The following is a 17,866-nucleotide window of genomic DNA, read 5'->3' as shown; positions in this document are numbered from 1 at the left end:
ATTTTTTCTGCTTCTTTCCCCAGTTCTGTAGGCTGAGAGGTGTTTTCTCTGAGTTAATGCAACTCTACTGAAAAGTAAGCACCAGGTGGTGCTGTAAAGTTAATTTTTAAACTTGCTGTTCAGACATCAGAGTTGAGGGAACTTGTTCAGAACACTCAGCAGAATGTTATAGTGAGCTCTTTAGGGCTTCCTGAAAAAAAATCATCTGGGAGTCAAATAGAGTCAAAGTACACAAATTACAGTCCCTGTATAAAGTTGGAGTAACAGCAATAACTTGCCCAGATGGTTGCAGATAAGCTTTAGACAAAATTTTGGTTATTAAAAAATAATTAAGTCTGAGATAGAACCAACATTTCATAGGTATTGTAGAATTTTGTGTTTAATTGGTTTAAAACTGTTCTCAGCCCTTCAGTTCTGCTGTACTGGAATGCAGAAGAGCTGAGCTAGACGTGGAAAAGCAAAAAATTGAGACTAAAATTCCTGGATGTTTTTGGGCAGGAGGAAGCACACTCTTGCTGCTGCCTGAATTCATATCAGAGTCACTTTTCCAGCTGGGTGAGGTGCCACATCTCAGATTTCCTTTATCCACCCAGGATTAGAGCACAAACGTGCCTCCTGCTGCCCTGCATGCCCTGAGCTGTGGTGGACCCAGCCCCAGCCACGCAGATAACACTGCTTTTGTTGGTTTTTGCATCCAGAGCTGTGCTGGGATTCTTCTAAAGCTGAAAAGGCCAAAAAGAGAGGGAAAGTTTATTTATTTATTTCATCTTCCTCCAAATGGGAGGCAATATTAGCAAATGTCAGCTGATATTTAAAGGGAAACGTAAATATCTCAGAAAATGTTTTCACATGACCTTTCTCCAGCTGATGGAAAGTGATTTTTGTGTTTATCTATGTCTTTTTATCTACAGTGAAAGTCCTGGTCTGTTATTCCAGTGTCAGCTAATTCAGAGAACATTTATCTATGGAACAGATCATTTCAGTTAAATATTACTTTTACTGGTGTATAAGTAGTGTGGAGTAGTTGTTTCTGAAGCAAGGCTCAGAAATGGAGCTGATTTGTAAGACAGTCATCCTCCTTCTGTTGGTTTCTCTCAGCCTTGGCATACATGGGGAATTGGCTCAGAATTTTATCACCATTGCTGGGCCTCTACCCAGTGAGCTGGCAGAGAGATGGGGCCTGCAGGAGCAGGTCCTGCCCGAGCAGCAGCAGAGCCCTGCTGTGGCTGAATCCCAGGCTCACGTGTGCCAGGCAGATCTGATGGCTTCCGAGCTGCCCCGGTACCTGCGGCGGCTCCGTGCGCGAGGGGTGACGCACTACAGGCTGCTGCTGCCTTGGGCCCGCGTCCTTCCCGAGGGGAACGCCATGGGGGCAGATGGAGCCCGGGTGCGCTGCTACCGTCGGCTGCTGCAGGCCGTGGCGGCCGCGGGGCTCAGAGCCGTGCTGCTGCTGCACCGCGGGCCCGTCCCCGGCCAGAGCACAGCCAGGGCTTTTCCTGAGCTTTTTGTGGAGTATGCTGATTTCAGCTTCCGTGCCTTCGGGGACCTGGTGGATGTGTGGGTCTCCTTCAGTGACCTGCCAGAGGTCCTTCAAAGCCTGCCCTACACTGAGCCCCAGGAGCGAGTCCAGGCTGTGGCTGCTGCTCACAAAGGATTTTTCTCCATGCTCCATGAGAAAGTCTCACCAGCAGGTAAGGGGAGTAGGGTTTTTCAGTGTGGCTCACAAATATTTTGTGATTGCATTAAATGACAACTGCTACGTGCAGTCTCTATGTGGATATTTTTGTGTGCCTCTTCCTGACCCACAGAGGAAAGACTAAAACCTTTCTGAAAGGTACCTGAAACCGTGAAGATACAAGGCACAGGAAGTCTCCTATGTGATAATAACTGTGAGGAAGTCTGCAATGCCCTTTGTTTGACTTTCCTCATTGCAGCCACTGGGGTTTGCAGTAATTAAATCCCAGATCTACCTGTGTTACACAGAGCAACAGAATGACACCTCTTCCATGGTGGATAGCTGGGATTTTCCAAGCAGATACCTCCTTGAGTCTGTCTTCTTTGGTCTTATCTGTCCCAGACAGACAGCCAGTAGAGCCGCTGAGTCACTATTTCTTTTCCCAAAATTTTAATTAGTTAATTAATTTTTAATTCTTGCATTTGTCAGGAATACTTTGTTGTAAAATTCACACTATCTGGTGATAGCCCTTAGAAGTTGCCCAGATCCCCTCCTGCATCTCCTGTCCCTCCAAGTTCCTGTCACTCCAACATCTCAAAAACATTCAGCACAGAATGGAGTAAAAAAAAAATAAAATTGTAGAACCATCACAAAGGCATGAAAATTAGTGAAGACATTACTTATGCAGGGAGTAGAAGGGCATTTTATTTACAGAGGCTCTTTGAATGGTGCCTTTGAATTTCTACCTTCTTCAGCTCTCCATTGAAATCACAAAGGGTATCCTGAAATCAGCTACCTGGAGCAGTGCCTGGTGTTCCACAGCTTCAACAATTTAAAACTGGTTTTAAAATAACTGCAGTAAACTGAAATTTTTGTTTGTCCTTAATATGTTATCAACAGATTGCCTCTTTCTTTCTCAAGGTGGAAAGCTGTCCATTGTTTTGGAAATGGATGATGTCTTGGGCGGTGCTTCATCAGAATTGCTTTCAGTTTCTCTTCAGGTAGCTCATAATATTTCCTCATTAAGGAAGTATTTCCAAAATTATATAAATTTGCCTTGATTTAGCTTTGGTTTTATGTATGGGATCAAATGACTTGTTGCAAGTTAAATAAGATTTTAGCAGGTTGACCAGTTTGTAAGCTTTAATTATTTGATTAGTCTGATTATGTGAAACCACTGATTTAAAAATTGTTTCAGTATCCTTTCTTGACTGGTAGGCAGTGATTAAGCTACATGGAGACAAATTTGTTCTCATAATTGGCAATGTTAGCAATGTACTTGCTAAATGACAAAGTGTCCCTAGAAAGTGTACCTGTTACCATTTTCTTTGCAGGTGTACTTAGTGCACCCCAAAGATATGGATACATTATTCTAATTAGCTGCTATTTAAAATATCTGCTGATTGTGGTAAAACCTAGACTGAGCTGTGCTAAAAGTGATGTAGTTGCACAAGGATGGCACAACACAAGGAGAATGTAATCTCTACAAAAGCAATGGCATTCTTTCTTAAAGATCCAGTTCCCTGTTCATAGCTGTCCTCACCCAGAGGATGTTGATGTAGGTTGTAACGTACACATGACAGTGCAGGGTTTTTTGCTGTATTCATTATCCTTCAAAACTTAGAGCCAGGTCAAGCAATGTTGTAGGATTTAAGCAAGGTGTGGTTTGTAGGGAGAGCAAAGATGAGCTGACTGAATAGAAGAGAACCTTGGACTGAAAAACAAATTAAAAGCTTATCAGTTTTATTCCAACTTCATCAGCTGGTTTAACAAGAGAGTGCCATCTGTTCCCTTGAGGTTGATGGCTGCTAGTGGGATAATTTAATCATTTCATACTTGTGCTATGGAATGATTAAAGATTTCTGAAGTGGACTTTCAGCCAAGGGTTATATAAAGTTATATACCTGAACCACATAGTTATAAAGGTTTCTCTGATAAATCATAAACAGACATAAAGCAATTACCTGTAAATCATTAAATTTAAATTCATAAAATAGAATTTAATGTAGTTGTTTAAGTTGTATTTTGTTTAGGAGACATACAAAGCACATCTTCCCATACAGTACCCAGTTTGTGCTCTCTGTATTGTCCAGTGGTCCCATACAGTTGTATGGCTTCTTACTCCAGCAATATGTCTTTATCAAACCTTACACAATTTTATGTATTTTTAATGTAACACTTTAAAAAAATCCCATTTTTCGCCAGCATGATTATTTTCCTCTTCTTTTTTCCAGGATTCAGTAGACTTTGTGTCTCTTAACCTTCAGTACCATTGTGGAAATGAAACAGATTTTTACAAGAAAATGAGTGAATTCCAGGTAAAGTTATGCACAGGGTTAAAATTACAGCAGCAAACAACAGACCATAAATAGGAGCAGAATTTCATGTGCTGTGATGCATGTCTAAAGAGTTCTGATTTTCTGTGAAAGCTCAGGCAGCAGCTACATTAGGAAGCATCTGCAAAGTGCTCATTTCTCTGTTGTTATTCTGACTTAAAAACTGTTATTGGAAAATGCTGGAAAGCATCGTTTTGGCCAATGCTTATTATTGATGCATTAACAATTGGAATGGCAAAATTATTTTGTTTGGGACTGAAAAACCTCTCTCACATGCTAAGTGTTTGATAGCTAAGCTGTTAGGCCAATACCTAAGTACTGAAAGATATTAAACTCTAGCATGAGCTCTACAGCAGTGCTACCAAACTTCACATTCCTCATCAGCAGGGGTAGAAATCATCATCAGGTGCCAGAAATGTTACTGAGGGGGAGTTTATTAAAGGATCAGATCTCCTGGCAGCACCAACATCAGCGATGATATTGCTGGTACCTATTATAACCTATATTAAATCTCTGGCAGTGCACTGCATTCTTAAAATTCATAAGCAAAGAGTCATCCAGCATCTGGGTAGCAGGATAAGGAGCTGCCCATGTAAAATGCAAAAAATGCCAAGAATATGGTTTTACTAGCTGGCTGATGCTTCTTTTCATACTACTCCCCTGATTTCTGCTTTGCAGAGTGTCTGGAAGGACAAAGACATCTTGGTTTTTAGTTTAAAGGTCCTTGACTGTGGAAGAGACATGGAAGAGCATCCTTTCATACCAGTAGCTGCTATTGCCACAGGTGAGTGATATTTGAAGAGTTTTTTAGTTAAGCTCTGCATGATAACTTGTAGAGGAAATTGAAAATCATCCAATCTAGGCTGCTGCTATTAGATGAAATAACAGTTTTTCATAGTATTTTTGGAAAATTAAGGGTGGATGGTGAGTGTTGAGGGAGGGGAAGCAGGAAATCTTTTCCAAATCTTTTCATCCTTTTCATCAGCCTCAAATTGAAGAAGGGGAAGTTTAGGTTGGATATTAGGAAAAATTTCTTTCAAGATATAATTGTTTGTTACAAGTAGTGTCATGCAGTCCATGGCATCTAAGACTATATCCATCACTTACCATTTGTTTGTTTGCAGCTATTAATAAAGAAGAAGCACGTATGATTGGGTGTGACATTAATGAATTCTTGGACTACTTGCCTCATGTTTTAAGGTACCATAAAAATGCTGTAACACCATACATTACTATAATAGGATACAGTAATAAAACAGCTTCCTCTACAAACCTATGTGCAGGCTGAGACAAGATGTTTTAGTGGTAAAGTCTGCTGTTAGTTGCTGAAAGGGCTGCAAAGGGCTGGTTTTCTGCTGAGCCCAGTCTCTTCCAATTACTTGCAATCCTCTATCCTGCTGCTAATCCTATAATGTAATCCTCTTCCACTCTCTCATCCTTGGTTACCCAAATTGCACCTTCAAGCCAGTAGTAACAAGTACATTTTTCAAGCCTTCTGGTTTTTTCAAGAGCAAAATGGTTATAAATAAACAAATCCAATAGAGGCTCTCCTAGGGGAGAAGCCACTTGAGCTTATGGAAAAGTGGGAGATGTCATGGTGCAAGGAGGTGCTAAGGATTACAATGGAAGGAAACTCATGAAGCAGTTGTAGCATGGAAAATTGCTGCTCACTGCAAGGATTTTGTTTGCACCTCTGACCTAACTAATGGCTGATGAGACTCTACATGCAAAGAGCTGTTCTGCAGTTACCCACTGCCCTCCACCTTCATGTCCCAGCTGGGAGACAGTAGATTGGTCAGATGTCAGAGGAACTATATATGGCTTATGTGACCTCAGTGGGAAGCAAACTTCCTTTATACTCCGTGTTTGCAAGTTTTATGGCACTGACATCCACCTTGGAGATTTTAACTTCTATTTATTATATTTCCAGTGAAACAAATACTCTACCGGAAAAGCCAGATGCTGTTCTTGCTCCTCGATCCTCGTATCAAACAGTCTGGGAAATGTTTGCTGAACAGTCTGAATCAGAGAGGGATTCTTTCCTGCAAGATGTTTTCCCAAGTGGGTTCCTCTGGGGCATATCCACAGGTGCCTTTAACATTGAAGGAGCTTGGGCAGAGGATGGGAAAGGAGAGAGCATTTGGGACCAGTTTGGGCAAGGGGGCCATGTCCAAATGAACCAAACAGCAGATGTGGCATGTGACAGCTACTATAAAACCAGCTATGACATTTACCTGCTTAGGGGTCTTCGCCCCCAGCTGTACAAATTTTCTCTATCCTGGTCTAGAATTTTCCCTGCTGGCACCAACAAGACCATCAATTCCAAGGGTGTTGATTATTACAACAACTTAATTGACCACTTGGTAGACTCTAACATTGAGCCCATGGTGACTCTGTTCCACTGGGACCTGCCCCAGGCTCTGCAGGCTCTTGGTGGCTGGCAGAATGAAAGCATCATCGATGCTTTTGTGAGCTATGCAGACTTCTGCTTTTCCACCTTTGGGGATCGGGTCAAGCTCTGGATTACGTTCCACGAGCCCTGGGTTATCAGCTACGCTGGCTATGGCACCGGAGAGCATCCTCCAGGAATCACTGACCCAGGAGCAGCATCTTACACGGTAGGGGCACAGGAATAATTAGGATCCTGCAGCTACTCTTGTTGGGTTGTTTTCCATGATGGTTCTGTGCTTTAACTATGTTGAAACCTTATGTTGCCTCTGAGACAATTATTTGGTTGCTGGATTTATGATACTTGTTAAAAATGGGTTTGTTAACAGAGGTCAGATGTTATTTTATTTTTCTATTCTGAAAGCTGATGTGAATGGATAGTCAGATTCTTTTGCTTATTCCAAAACTTACTACACTCCCTTGTCTATCATTAGTTTTGTCAAGGTGTTTTGTTTTGGATGGAGAGGACATTTTCACATGGCAATAGATAAACCCAATGCTTAAGAGTAAGAGTTTTTGTGCAATGCAGTGTGACACATTTTCCTCTGCTTTCTGCTTCCCAGGTTGCTCACACAATTCTCAAGGCTCATGCCAAGGTCTGGCACCTGTATAATGACAAATACCGTTCTCAGCAACTGGGAAAGGTGGGGCTGGTGCTGAACTCGGACTGGGCTGAACCCAAAACTCCAGGCAGCTCCGAGGACGTGAGGGCATCTGAGAGATACCTGCAGTTCATGCTTGGCTGGTTTGCTCACCCCATATTTGTTAATGGTGATTACCCAGATGTCCTGAAGGCTCAGATCCAGGAAGTGAACCAGCAGTGCTCCACAACAATTGCACAGCTGCCTGTGTTTACAGAGGAGGAGAAGTCCTTGGTTAAAGGGACTGCAGATTTCTTTGGCCTTTCCCATTACACTTCCCGCCTGGTCAGTGCGGCACTAACGGGATATGCACACCAGGCTACGAGAGCATTGGGAACTTCTCCTTGCATGTAGATCCTTCCTGGCCACAGGCTGCCTCTTCTTGGATCCATGTGGTCCCTTGGGGATTAAGAAGGCTGCTGAAGTTTGTATCCCAGGAATACACAGGGTCAAAGATCCCAATATACATAGCAGGGAATGGCGTGCCCACAGGAGATGCTGGGGATCTCCTCAATGACACTCTGCGAGTGGATTATTTCCAACGCTACATCGATGAAGCCCTGAAAGGTATGGAGAAACCAGATTATTTTATTTTTTTTAAATCATGGCAGGTGGTTATTCTAGCCCTTCCATGGTGGTTAACTTTAAGACGTCACCACTTGCACAGTGATGTGAGGTCAGCCTTCTGCTGTGTAGGTAATGAGTATGATTCTATATTCTTAAGCCTGTCTGGTGTCCAGATATGGAGCTCTCCATTCTCTTTAGATATTGGAATGCATTTTTTTAATGTATGGAATAATGTAGCCTGGACCCTAAGGTCAGTCTCTCTTTGAGGATACTGTTCATACACTCCAGTTCTCCTGAAGATGACTGGCCTAAAGGCTTTTGCCTGTAGACCTCTCATAAATTGGAGCTGAGCTGCCTTTACCAGTTAATCAGACCTACATGGCAGTAACCACTTCAGACTGGAAATAACTTCCTAACATTTCTACCTCAATCCTTTTGAGAATGTTTAGGTTATGCCTGTAGAATGTTCAAGTTATGCTTATATCGTTGCAAGATGTGTACCTTTTGACATAAAAATAGTGGCAAGTTCTGGACTAACATAAAGAGCTGAGATTTCAAATAGAGATTTGACTGATGCTCTCTAGATAGACTAAACAATACTGTCAGGAAAACATTAAATATGCTGTATTAAATATGTTGGTGATCAGTGCGTACAGCATTTGATCTGCTTGACCTAGATCTCAACATAGTGCTAGAAGTGCTGAAAGAGCTACAGAAAACACAATTTAGTGTTGCTCTTAGGCCTCAGCAGAAGTAAAGAGGATGGACTGCACATGGGAGTGACCTTTTTTGAATAAGAGAGATTTAGTGCTTTTTTGTAAACAATGTGAGGAGGGATGCTAGACTTGCCTCTGCTGGTATTGGGTACACAGTTCAGCTAAAAGAAGCTCTCTGTGCTCAGGGAATATAGGCAAGCCCTAAATACCTGATTCAAAATCAATCTTTCAGTTTAATTACTGTGTTAAATCTAAAAGTGAACCATACACCTAAATTGATGAAATCTGCTTGAAAACAAGAACAAAGGGGAAGGGATACCAGTGGCACAAGTGTCCTGTCCTCAGATACCTCTTGACAAATACTTCTTTTCTCACACATTTCTATCACTAAGCATTTCACCAGCTCCTATTACTGTGCTGGCTGCTTTTCCTACCAGATACTCCTAATTGTTAGGAAGTTGTTTTAGCCTTTAAAACCATTTGTAAGTGCTTGGCTTGTCACACCTATCCTTGGCTGTGGTGCTTCTGTAGTGCTGAGCTGTGTTCAGGAACTATTCAGGTGGGTAATTAACAGTGCTTTGTTTCTGTGGCAGCGGTGAAACTGGATGCCGTTGATGTCCGGTCCTACATTGCTCGATCCCTGCTTGATGGCTTTGAAGGCCCAGCAGGATACAGCCTAAAATTTGGGCTGCATCACGTGAACTTTGAAGATAGCAACAGACCAAGGACTCCCAAGGCATCTGCTTACTTCTATTCCAGTGTTATTGAAAAAAATGGTTTTCCATCTCAAGCCTTGAGCAGATCTGCACCAGTGGTATTTGACCGACCTTTGCCATCAAAGCTGCCAAGTTTACCAGCATCAGAAGTTCCCTCCAGGGCAAAGGTTGTCTGGCAGAAGTTTTCATCCCAGACTGCCTTTGAAAGAGACATGTATTTTTATGGGACTTTCCCAGAGGATTTTACGTGGGGTGTGTCTTCCTCTGCCTACCAGATAGAGGGAGGTTGGGATGCTGATGGCAAAGGACCCAGCATTTGGGATAACTTCACCCATGTCCCAGGGAATGTAAACAACAACGAAACTGGAGATATAGCTTGTGATAGCTACAACAAGGTGGAGGAAGATATTTACATGCTGAGAGCCTTAGGGGTAAAGAACTATCGCTTTTCCCTGTCCTGGCCTCGAATATTCCCCACTGGAAGGAACAACTCAATCAACAGCCATGGAGTCGCATACTACAACCGTCTCATTGATGGACTGATTGCAAACAACATCACTCCAATTGTCACTCTCTACCACTGGGACCTACCACAAGCTCTCCAGGACATTGGTGGCTGGGAGAGCACCGAGCTGATTGACCTGTTTGACAGCTATGCAGACTTCTCTTTCCAGACCTTTGGGGACAGGGTGAAGTTCTGGATTACCATCAATGAACCCAACATCATTGCCCGGCTGGGCTACCGCGAAGGGCTGTTCCCACCCAATGTCAAGGAGCCTGGCAGCGCTCCCTACAGGGTTGCCCACATCTTACTGAAAGCTCATGCCAGGGTCTACCACACCTACGATGACAAATACAGAGCGAGTCAGGGAGGGGTCATTGCCCTGTGCCCCTTCGTTAGCTGGGCTGAGCCAAAGACACCAAGCGACCCCAGGGACATTGAAGCTGCTGACAGGTACATGCAGTTTTTGGTGGGTTGGTTCACACACCCGATTTTCAAAAACGGGGACTACCCCGAGGTCATGAAGTGGAAAGTTGGGAACAGGAGTGAGCTCCAGAACCTGCCGTCGTCGCGCCTGCCGGTTTTCACAGCGGAGGAGCGCGAATACATACGGGGCACGGCAGACGTCTTCTGCTTCAACACATACTCCTCCAAGATTGTGAGCCATTCAACAACACGTCTGAGGCCCTTCTCTTATGAGTATGACCAGGAAGTTTCAGTAACGGTTGACAGCTCCTGGCCTTCCTCAGCTCTCACTGACCATCGGCCTGTGGCCTGGGGTCTGAGGAGAGTACTGAACTGGATCAAAGAGGAATATGGAAATCCCCCAATATATATAATTGAAAATGGTGTGGGGAAAAAGGCCAAATCGGATGTTGATGACAATGCCAGGATACTTTACTACAAAACATACATTGATGAAGCTTTAAAAGGTACCAGAATTTGCTTTTATTTTGTTGGTGTTGTGTGTCTCCTCTCTAGATTTCTGGTTACTCAATTCCTCTGCAAAGTACTTTACGAGTGGTTGATATCAGTCTTTGAATAGTCTGAACACAGTATAAACATAGTGTTTGATTTTATGATCTCCTTTGCTGTACTTTGTTTCCTGTGAATCTATGAAGATTCTCTCAATGATCTTAGTTGACCAGTGCCATCTATATGAAATTAGGAGCCTGTATGTGCTTGCATGTGAATTCTTTAGGGTTCATTTAATGTGTGATTATGCCACTGATGCTCCTCTGGTTTTTTTCTGGTCTTTCAGCTTACAAGGTAGATGGTGTTAATCTGAAAGGATACAACGCTTGGTCTCTGATGGATAACTTTGAATGGGTGGATGGTTATGGTCCAAGATTTGGATTGCACCAGATTGATTTTGACAACCCCAACAGGCCGAGGACGCCAAAGCGCTCTGCTGTGTACTATGCTGAAATCATCCGCAATAATGGCATCCCACTGCCCAAGGAAGATGAATTTTTATATGAAGAGTTTCCAGAGAACTTCTTGTGGAGTGTAGCAACTGCAGCTTACCAGGTCAGGAAACTGAGATGGACTCCTGAAGTATCTGTGGACGGTTAATTCATTGTGCGGCACCACAGAGAATAACAGGCTGAATTCTGTGCTAGGCTGAGACCTAAATTTGGGTTTGCTAATAATTCTTCCTGCATTTTCAATTACAGATTGAGGGAGGATGGAGAGCAGATGGGAAAGGACTTAGCATTTGGGACAAATATGCCCACACTCCCTTGAGAATCGGCAAGGATGCAACTGGAGATGTAGCTTGTGACAGCTACCACAGGATTGAGGAGGATGTGGAAATGCTGAAAAGCCTCAAGGTGTCTCACTATCGCTTTTCCATCTCCTGGTCCCGTGTTCTTCCAGATGGGACCACCAGGTACATCAATGAGAAGGGACTGAACTACTATGAAAGGCTGATCGATGCCCTTCTGGCAGCCAACATTGTACCTCAGGTAACTACACCCAGTAACTTTCAGGTTACTAAAAAATGGCAAACCCCAAATCTGATGTTCAGAGCAATGTGTATGTTTCCATCCATACCCTCCTTCACACAGAAATTGTGTTTCATGGGTTTTAATTTCATTTTGTGAAGAAACATGGGGTATTGCATAAGCAAATGAACTTGGAATGTAGGGATGTGTTGAAATTACTACCCAGAAAGACCGCAGTAAACTTATTGTCAGCCTTCTTGACTAATGTAGTTCCCAGGATCTTCCTTCTTGCCTTCCTTAGAGATGGATGTAACTTTATTTTTTTCCTGGGAGTCAGGAAGCTCCACTGGTCAGTGTCATTTGTCACATACAATGGACAGTGACCTCACCCCTGCATCAAGCAGCTCTTGCAACACTGTTGAGTGACTTTGAGCTGTCCTCATACCGCTGTACCAGCCCAGACAGGTGTTCTAGTGGATTGTACTTCAGCTGAGAGTCAGTGCAGGTGCAGCAGTTCTTCACTGATGAGTTCCAGCTGTCACAAGGTGGTTTTTGGTAAAAGCTTCACCTTTACCATTAGTCAGTCCCTAAAGAAACTGGCAAAAATTATTGAGTGCGTGAGTGGTCACTACAACATCAAACTACGTTAGGAACAGGTAACTGCAGATCAAAGCACAGTTTATTTGTGGTGATAAATGAATCTGAGTTACTATGAGATTGGCAGGTTGAGTCCTTTGTTCTCCTGTCTTTCTCCACAGGTAACTCTCTATCACTGGGACCTCCCACAGGCGCTGCAGGACGTTGGTGGGTGGGAGAATGATACTCTAGTTCAGAGGTTTAAGGAATATGCTGAGGTCCTTTTCCAGAGGCTGGGGGATAAAGTGAAATTTTGGATAACCCTCAATGAACCCTACAACACTGCCTATGCTGGCTATGGCGTTGGCACAGCTGCTCCAGGTAAGACTGCTGGGCATAGCCTCAGAGCCCTCATGGCACTGTCAGCACAACTGTTTTATGCTGCAGCAGAGCAGTTCCTTGGGGCTTGCAAAGGTAGAACAAGGAAACTGGTGTGCTGTGGATAGATGGGGTTTAGATTGCTGTGGTGTGCTGAACAGGTCCTTCTTTTACTCTGCCTGTCACCTCCAAGTCTGGATTACACTTGCTGCCTGGAGCAGACCTTATTTCCAGACCAGCTCCAGGGACTGTGGAGAAGTGTTAGGGCTGAAGGATGACCCAGCTCAGCAGCAGGGTAGAACCAAAATAGGGGATGTGAGCCAACCTGAACACACAGCTTTCTGCTTTCCAAACTGGCAGCAGCAGCCTGTTGCCAGGGCTGGCAGTCCAGAGGGAGGAGGGGGCAATGCAGGGTCCTCCTCACAGCCTTCCCATGGCAGCTGCTCCCTCAGCTGCCTCTGCCTAGCACTGATTCCAGCCCAGGGCTGGGCTTGGAGCACCAGGTGTTGCACATTCGCTCCTTTCCCAGGGGCAGTTCTGGGTGCCCTGGGGTTGTGTTAACCTGGGAACAGCCATGCTAGGGCTGGGAGGTGCTGATCTCCTGTCCATGCTGTCCCTGTCCCTGCAGGCGTCTCGGTCCGGCCAGGGCGTGCTCCCTACGTGGTGGGGCACAACCTGATCAAGGCGCACGCAGAGGTCTGGCACCTCTACAACGAGACCTTCAGGGCCAGGCAGGGAGGGCTCATCTCCATCACCATCAACTCTGACTGGGCAGAACCACGCAACCCACACAGCCAGGAGGATGTTGAAGCTGCCAGACGGTTCATGCAGGTACAGAGACCCCTGGTCACGGCTCTCCCTGCTGCTCCAGGTGACACCCCCACTTTGGGTGCTGGACATGCCCAGAACCCAGGTCAGCCTCTCACTGAAGTAAAATGGTGAGGCAGAGGCATCACTTCAAGGAAATCCCACTCTTATGGGGACTGATCAAGAATGCAACAGAAATGAGACAAAATATGGTTGCAGTGACAAAATCTTTTTAAATTTACTGCTGTTATATGGGCATCACTTTGTATCTCTGTGTGTGCCTGTTGTAAATTCAAGTATCACCTATAAAGGAGCACATAACAGAGGAATGACTAAATCCCAAGTTTTGATATATGATTTATCCTCCCTTATTTCCTGGTTTAGTTTTTTCTAGGTTGGTTTGCTCACCCCATTTTCAAAAATGGTGATTATAGTGAAGTGATGAAAAGAACGATTCGGGAACGAAGTCTGGCCCAGGGCCTGAGCAAGTCCCGGTAAGTGCCCAGGCACACACCTGCTTTTTTCACTGGCTGTGCTGAATCATGCTTTTCTTACAGAAATGATACATTTCAATGATTCTATTCCAATGTTACTGTAAAAAAGCTTACTGTATCCTCACAGAAAAATTCTAGTGTGTATTTTCAGAGAATCACAGAATGGTTTGTGTTGGAAGGGACCTTAAAGATCATTTAGTTCCAATCTAGGCAGGGGGCTTTATCGATTCCCTGACTTTACCTCTCTTGCAAACTAAATTGACTAATATATCTTTGGGGTAATAATTTGTCAGCTCAGTGACACAGTACCTGCCCTGCATTAGCCACAGTACTTTACCTGATGCCTGTGGTAAATTTGTTTAACTTTTCTTAAAACTATGTTCTGAACTCATTTGTCCCTCTCAGTTACATTTCTTATTTTCCATTCCCAGTTTCTCTCCTTGTGCTTGTGGTGCTGGTACCAGGGATCCCAGCATTACCCATGGAGTGTGTGCAAAGTGTATTCTCTGTTTTCTCTTGCAGACTTCCAGAATTTACTGAGAGTGAAAAACAAAGAATTAAAGGCACATATGACTACTTTGGTCTAAATCATTACACCACAGTTTTAACATACAACCAAAACTATCCTAAGGGTGTTATGTCATATGACTCTGATAGGTAAGAGATGAATGTAAATTATTGGTCAAGTAAAATCTGCACAGCTGGAGCCTGGGTTAACTGAAGTGTAAATTTATAGCAAAAAAAGCTGAGATAGGTGTTTTAAGCTGTTATAAACCAATATTAGGGATAATATAACCAAGCAGTACCTGAGGTGCTATTATTTTCACAAAAGTCCAGGAACAGCCTTTTTCTTACAGACATGAGGTGATAAACAGGATTTATCGTATTTCCTGCCTCCAACCTGCAGTTTAAACTGTGAGGTGTTATCCTGGTTTATGCATACTGATCCATTTGCTGTTAAACAGGTTTAGGTCCCTCACTGCATTGGATAAATGTAAGTTCAAAGCCTAAACACATCAATCACTTCATGGTTAAGTATAGATTAAGTCAATATTTTTTATTTAGATACTAATTTCATTGCTCAACCTCAAAAAGTAAACAGTAGGAGCTTACTAGTTTTTCTAATGAGAATTCAGGTAATTGTGGGACCACACGTGGGGGTGAAATTGTCTCCTCTCCAAAATGTTTCCACAGGGAATAATTAAATTGGAAATAACTTTGCTTTGCTGGTACATCCCAGCCCCTTATAGTTTAACCTTCTAGGACAGCAGCTCATTACATTCCTGCATGTAATGTAAAGGGCAATTTTGTGTGCTCAAGCATTATGCCTTGAAAAGCAGAATCGGCGTTGTAGCATGCAGAGATTTGGAACCAACATCACATTGTCAGCCACAGTGGCTGATTTGCACAGAGTGTAATTGTAAATGAAAACATGATAAGGGCTTTTTAGGCTTGTGAGCACCAGCAGCACCTCAGTCCTGGGCATGGGACTGGCCCTGAGCAGTGTCCTCCTCCACAGGGGCGTGGCCACAGTGACCGACCGCAGCTGGCTGAGCTCCGGGTCCCTCTGGCTGAAGGTGGCACCCTTTGGGTTCAGGAAGATCCTCAGGTGGATAAAGGAAGAGTACAACAACCCTCCCATTTATGTGACTGAAAATGGGGTCTCAGAAAGGGGAGCCTTTGAATTCAATGACACTTGGAGAATGCATTACTATCGGACCTACATTAATGAGGCACTGAAAGGTAAGAGTGAATATTGACATCTGGTCATCCAAAGCTCTGGAGAGCAGCACTGGCTTTGCCACAAGAGTGATGCATATAAAGCAATTTGTAAAGAGCTGAAAGACCACTGCTATCACACTTGCAAGTTACACAGTTACATGGGCTTACTGAATCCACTTCCAAGAGCCTTTGGGTTTACCAAAAACTGCTCATGGATAGTCACAAATGTGCCAGGAAAGATGATCTAAAAGAAGAGAACAGACCCTGGGTTTAAGGGGGTATCCTGCAGGTTCCTTGGTTTGCTGCACCTGCTGAGAGAGGTACTACTACCTGATAAACTCCTTCTAGTCTGACTACTGCTGTGTCTAAAAACTGCATATTTTTAAAAAAACAACAGTAAAAACCCAATGCCCAAATTGGTTTCAGTTACAGCAGTGGCAAAACAACTTCAGGAAAGAGCTTTTTCAATTTGCTTTTCTGATGTGCTGGGAGCAGCCAGGTGTTCAGGCATTTACTGCCTTGTAAAGGCCCCACAAATGCTTGTTTAGGCATTGGTTGCATTTTGATGGGTTTTCTTTATTCCTAAACCTTTGTTTCTTGCACAAAAGCTTTGACTTTTGGAGCAGAGAAAAGCAGCGTCCAGTCCTGGGCACTGAGTGAACCTGCTTGTTGGCAACACACCTTCCCTGTGTGCCATGTGTGGATGCTCTGGAGCACTTTCCTGCCCTGGCTGGCCGAGGGGTGACCACTGACTGACCTGTTTGCTTTCCTCTCTGCTCCTGCCTGCAGCTGTTGTACTTGACGGTGTCGACCTGCGGGGCTACACTGCGTGGACACTGATGGACAACCTCGAGTGGGCAGCAGGTTATGAGGAGAAGTTTGGGCTCTACCATGTGAATTTCTCAGACCCAGCCTTGCCACGGCGCCCTAAGGCCTCAGCCAAGTATTACTCACAGATCATAAACTGCAATGGCTTTCCAGATCCAGCCATGGGCCCACATCCCTGTCTGGAAGAGGAGCCAGAAGGTAAGTGACGCAGCAGAAATGGTGCTTGTGTGTTTGCATCTAATCCTAATCCCAAAAGAGTTCCAGAATCCTAAGGTTTTTAGAGACACCACCATTTTCTGCAATATTTTTTTAAAGACTGCAGTTAATGTCAGTTCCCTATGCAAAACCAGACTAACAACCAAACCTTGTGCAAGAGCACCTCAACACATGCTTAAGAATGTAGCAAAAGTTACTCCGTTAGACTTTACTCCAACAGAACTGCCCAAGATGTTTTCCAAACCACACACATGCAATAATCCCACAAGATTGTTTAGAAAAAAATTTGAATACGTTATACAAATCCTTGTTTTGGGTAAGGCTTTGGAAATACCGATTCTTTTGTCATTTGTGTCTTCTCCACTGAAGCAGTATGATGAAAAGCAACCAGTGTTAGGTGGGGATTTGGGAATGAGAACACTCACCTGTGGCCATTAGGAATTGCACTATCAGCTGTGCCTTTACTCTGAGCTAGAATTGTATCAATCCCTGCTCCTGCCAGAGTATTGAAGAGCAGAGTTAAAGCCTGGTGGAGGCAGGGAGCAGCAGTGCCCACCCCTGCATGGAACAGGCTCTGCACTAACCCTTTCTCATTGTTTTCCCATTCAGTGACACCAACAGACCCCACTCCAGGAGCAGCTGACAGCGTGAGCTTTTTGGGATTGGATTTGACATCCCAAGGTGCAGAAATAGCACTCTATGTGCTTTTTGCTCTTTCTATAGTTGGAGCACTGGGCTTGGCTCTTTTTGCATACAAATACGGAAAATTGTCCAAAAGATCCCATAAACAATCACACATGGAACTTAGTAGTAAACTGTAATATTTCCACCTCATAAAAAGTTTGTTTGGTTTGTTTTTTCTTTAAAAAAAGTCTATGCCAACAGGAAAAGGAACTACTGCTTGCAGTATTGCAGCTTTCTGTCTTGCCTCAGAGATAGCTCCCCAGCATTTTGTTGCTTTCCAATTTAAAAAGGGGGAGGAAAATTATTTTTCTATGTTAACTGTCTCTTTTGTCCATGGGCATTACTGATTTGATTTCTTAAAGACCAAAGTAAAATTGGTTGTTCCTATCTGCATATAAAGATTCTGAACATCAGCTGGCATCTGTCCTTGCTTCATCATCATCATCAACAGTTCTGAAAGGACCCCTGGAAGTTCTCCTGCTTCTCAGAATTTTAAGACAAATTAGTGTTTCTCCTGGTGAAAACTGTTATACTGCAGCAATTGTACAGATTGGATTTTCACCCCCTTTTTCCTTTATTTCATGTACAGTAAGGCCATTTAAACTGGAACAAAA

The 17,866-nt window shown here is 43.7% G+C and overlaps 1 protein-coding gene across 1 annotated transcript; it reads left to right on the top strand.

The window, feature by feature from the left end:
• The first annotated feature begins 1,048 nt into the window (after positions 1-1,048).
• On the top strand, positions 1,049-17,389 carry LCT (lactase). The gene is given in 18 exon segments (XM_030952438.1): positions 1,049-1,691; positions 2,597-2,676; positions 3,910-3,993; positions 4,690-4,795; positions 5,136-5,211; positions 5,942-6,629; positions 7,023-7,389; positions 7,392-7,667; positions 8,977-10,533; positions 10,863-11,131; positions 11,278-11,568; positions 12,306-12,504; positions 13,130-13,332; positions 13,693-13,802; positions 14,325-14,459; positions 15,322-15,545; positions 16,314-16,550; positions 17,178-17,389. Coding segments are annotated over 18 exon segments (5,757 nt in total).
• The last annotated feature ends 477 nt before the right edge of the window (positions 17,390-17,866 follow it).

This window comes from Camarhynchus parvulus, chromosome 7, assembly GCF_901933205.1.
Source record: "Camarhynchus parvulus chromosome 7, STF_HiC, whole genome shotgun sequence".
Taxonomy (NCBI): domain Eukaryota; kingdom Metazoa; phylum Chordata; class Aves; order Passeriformes; family Thraupidae; genus Camarhynchus; species Camarhynchus parvulus.
Note: the sequence above shows the minus strand (reverse complement) of the source record. Positions and strands in the feature narration are given on the sequence as shown.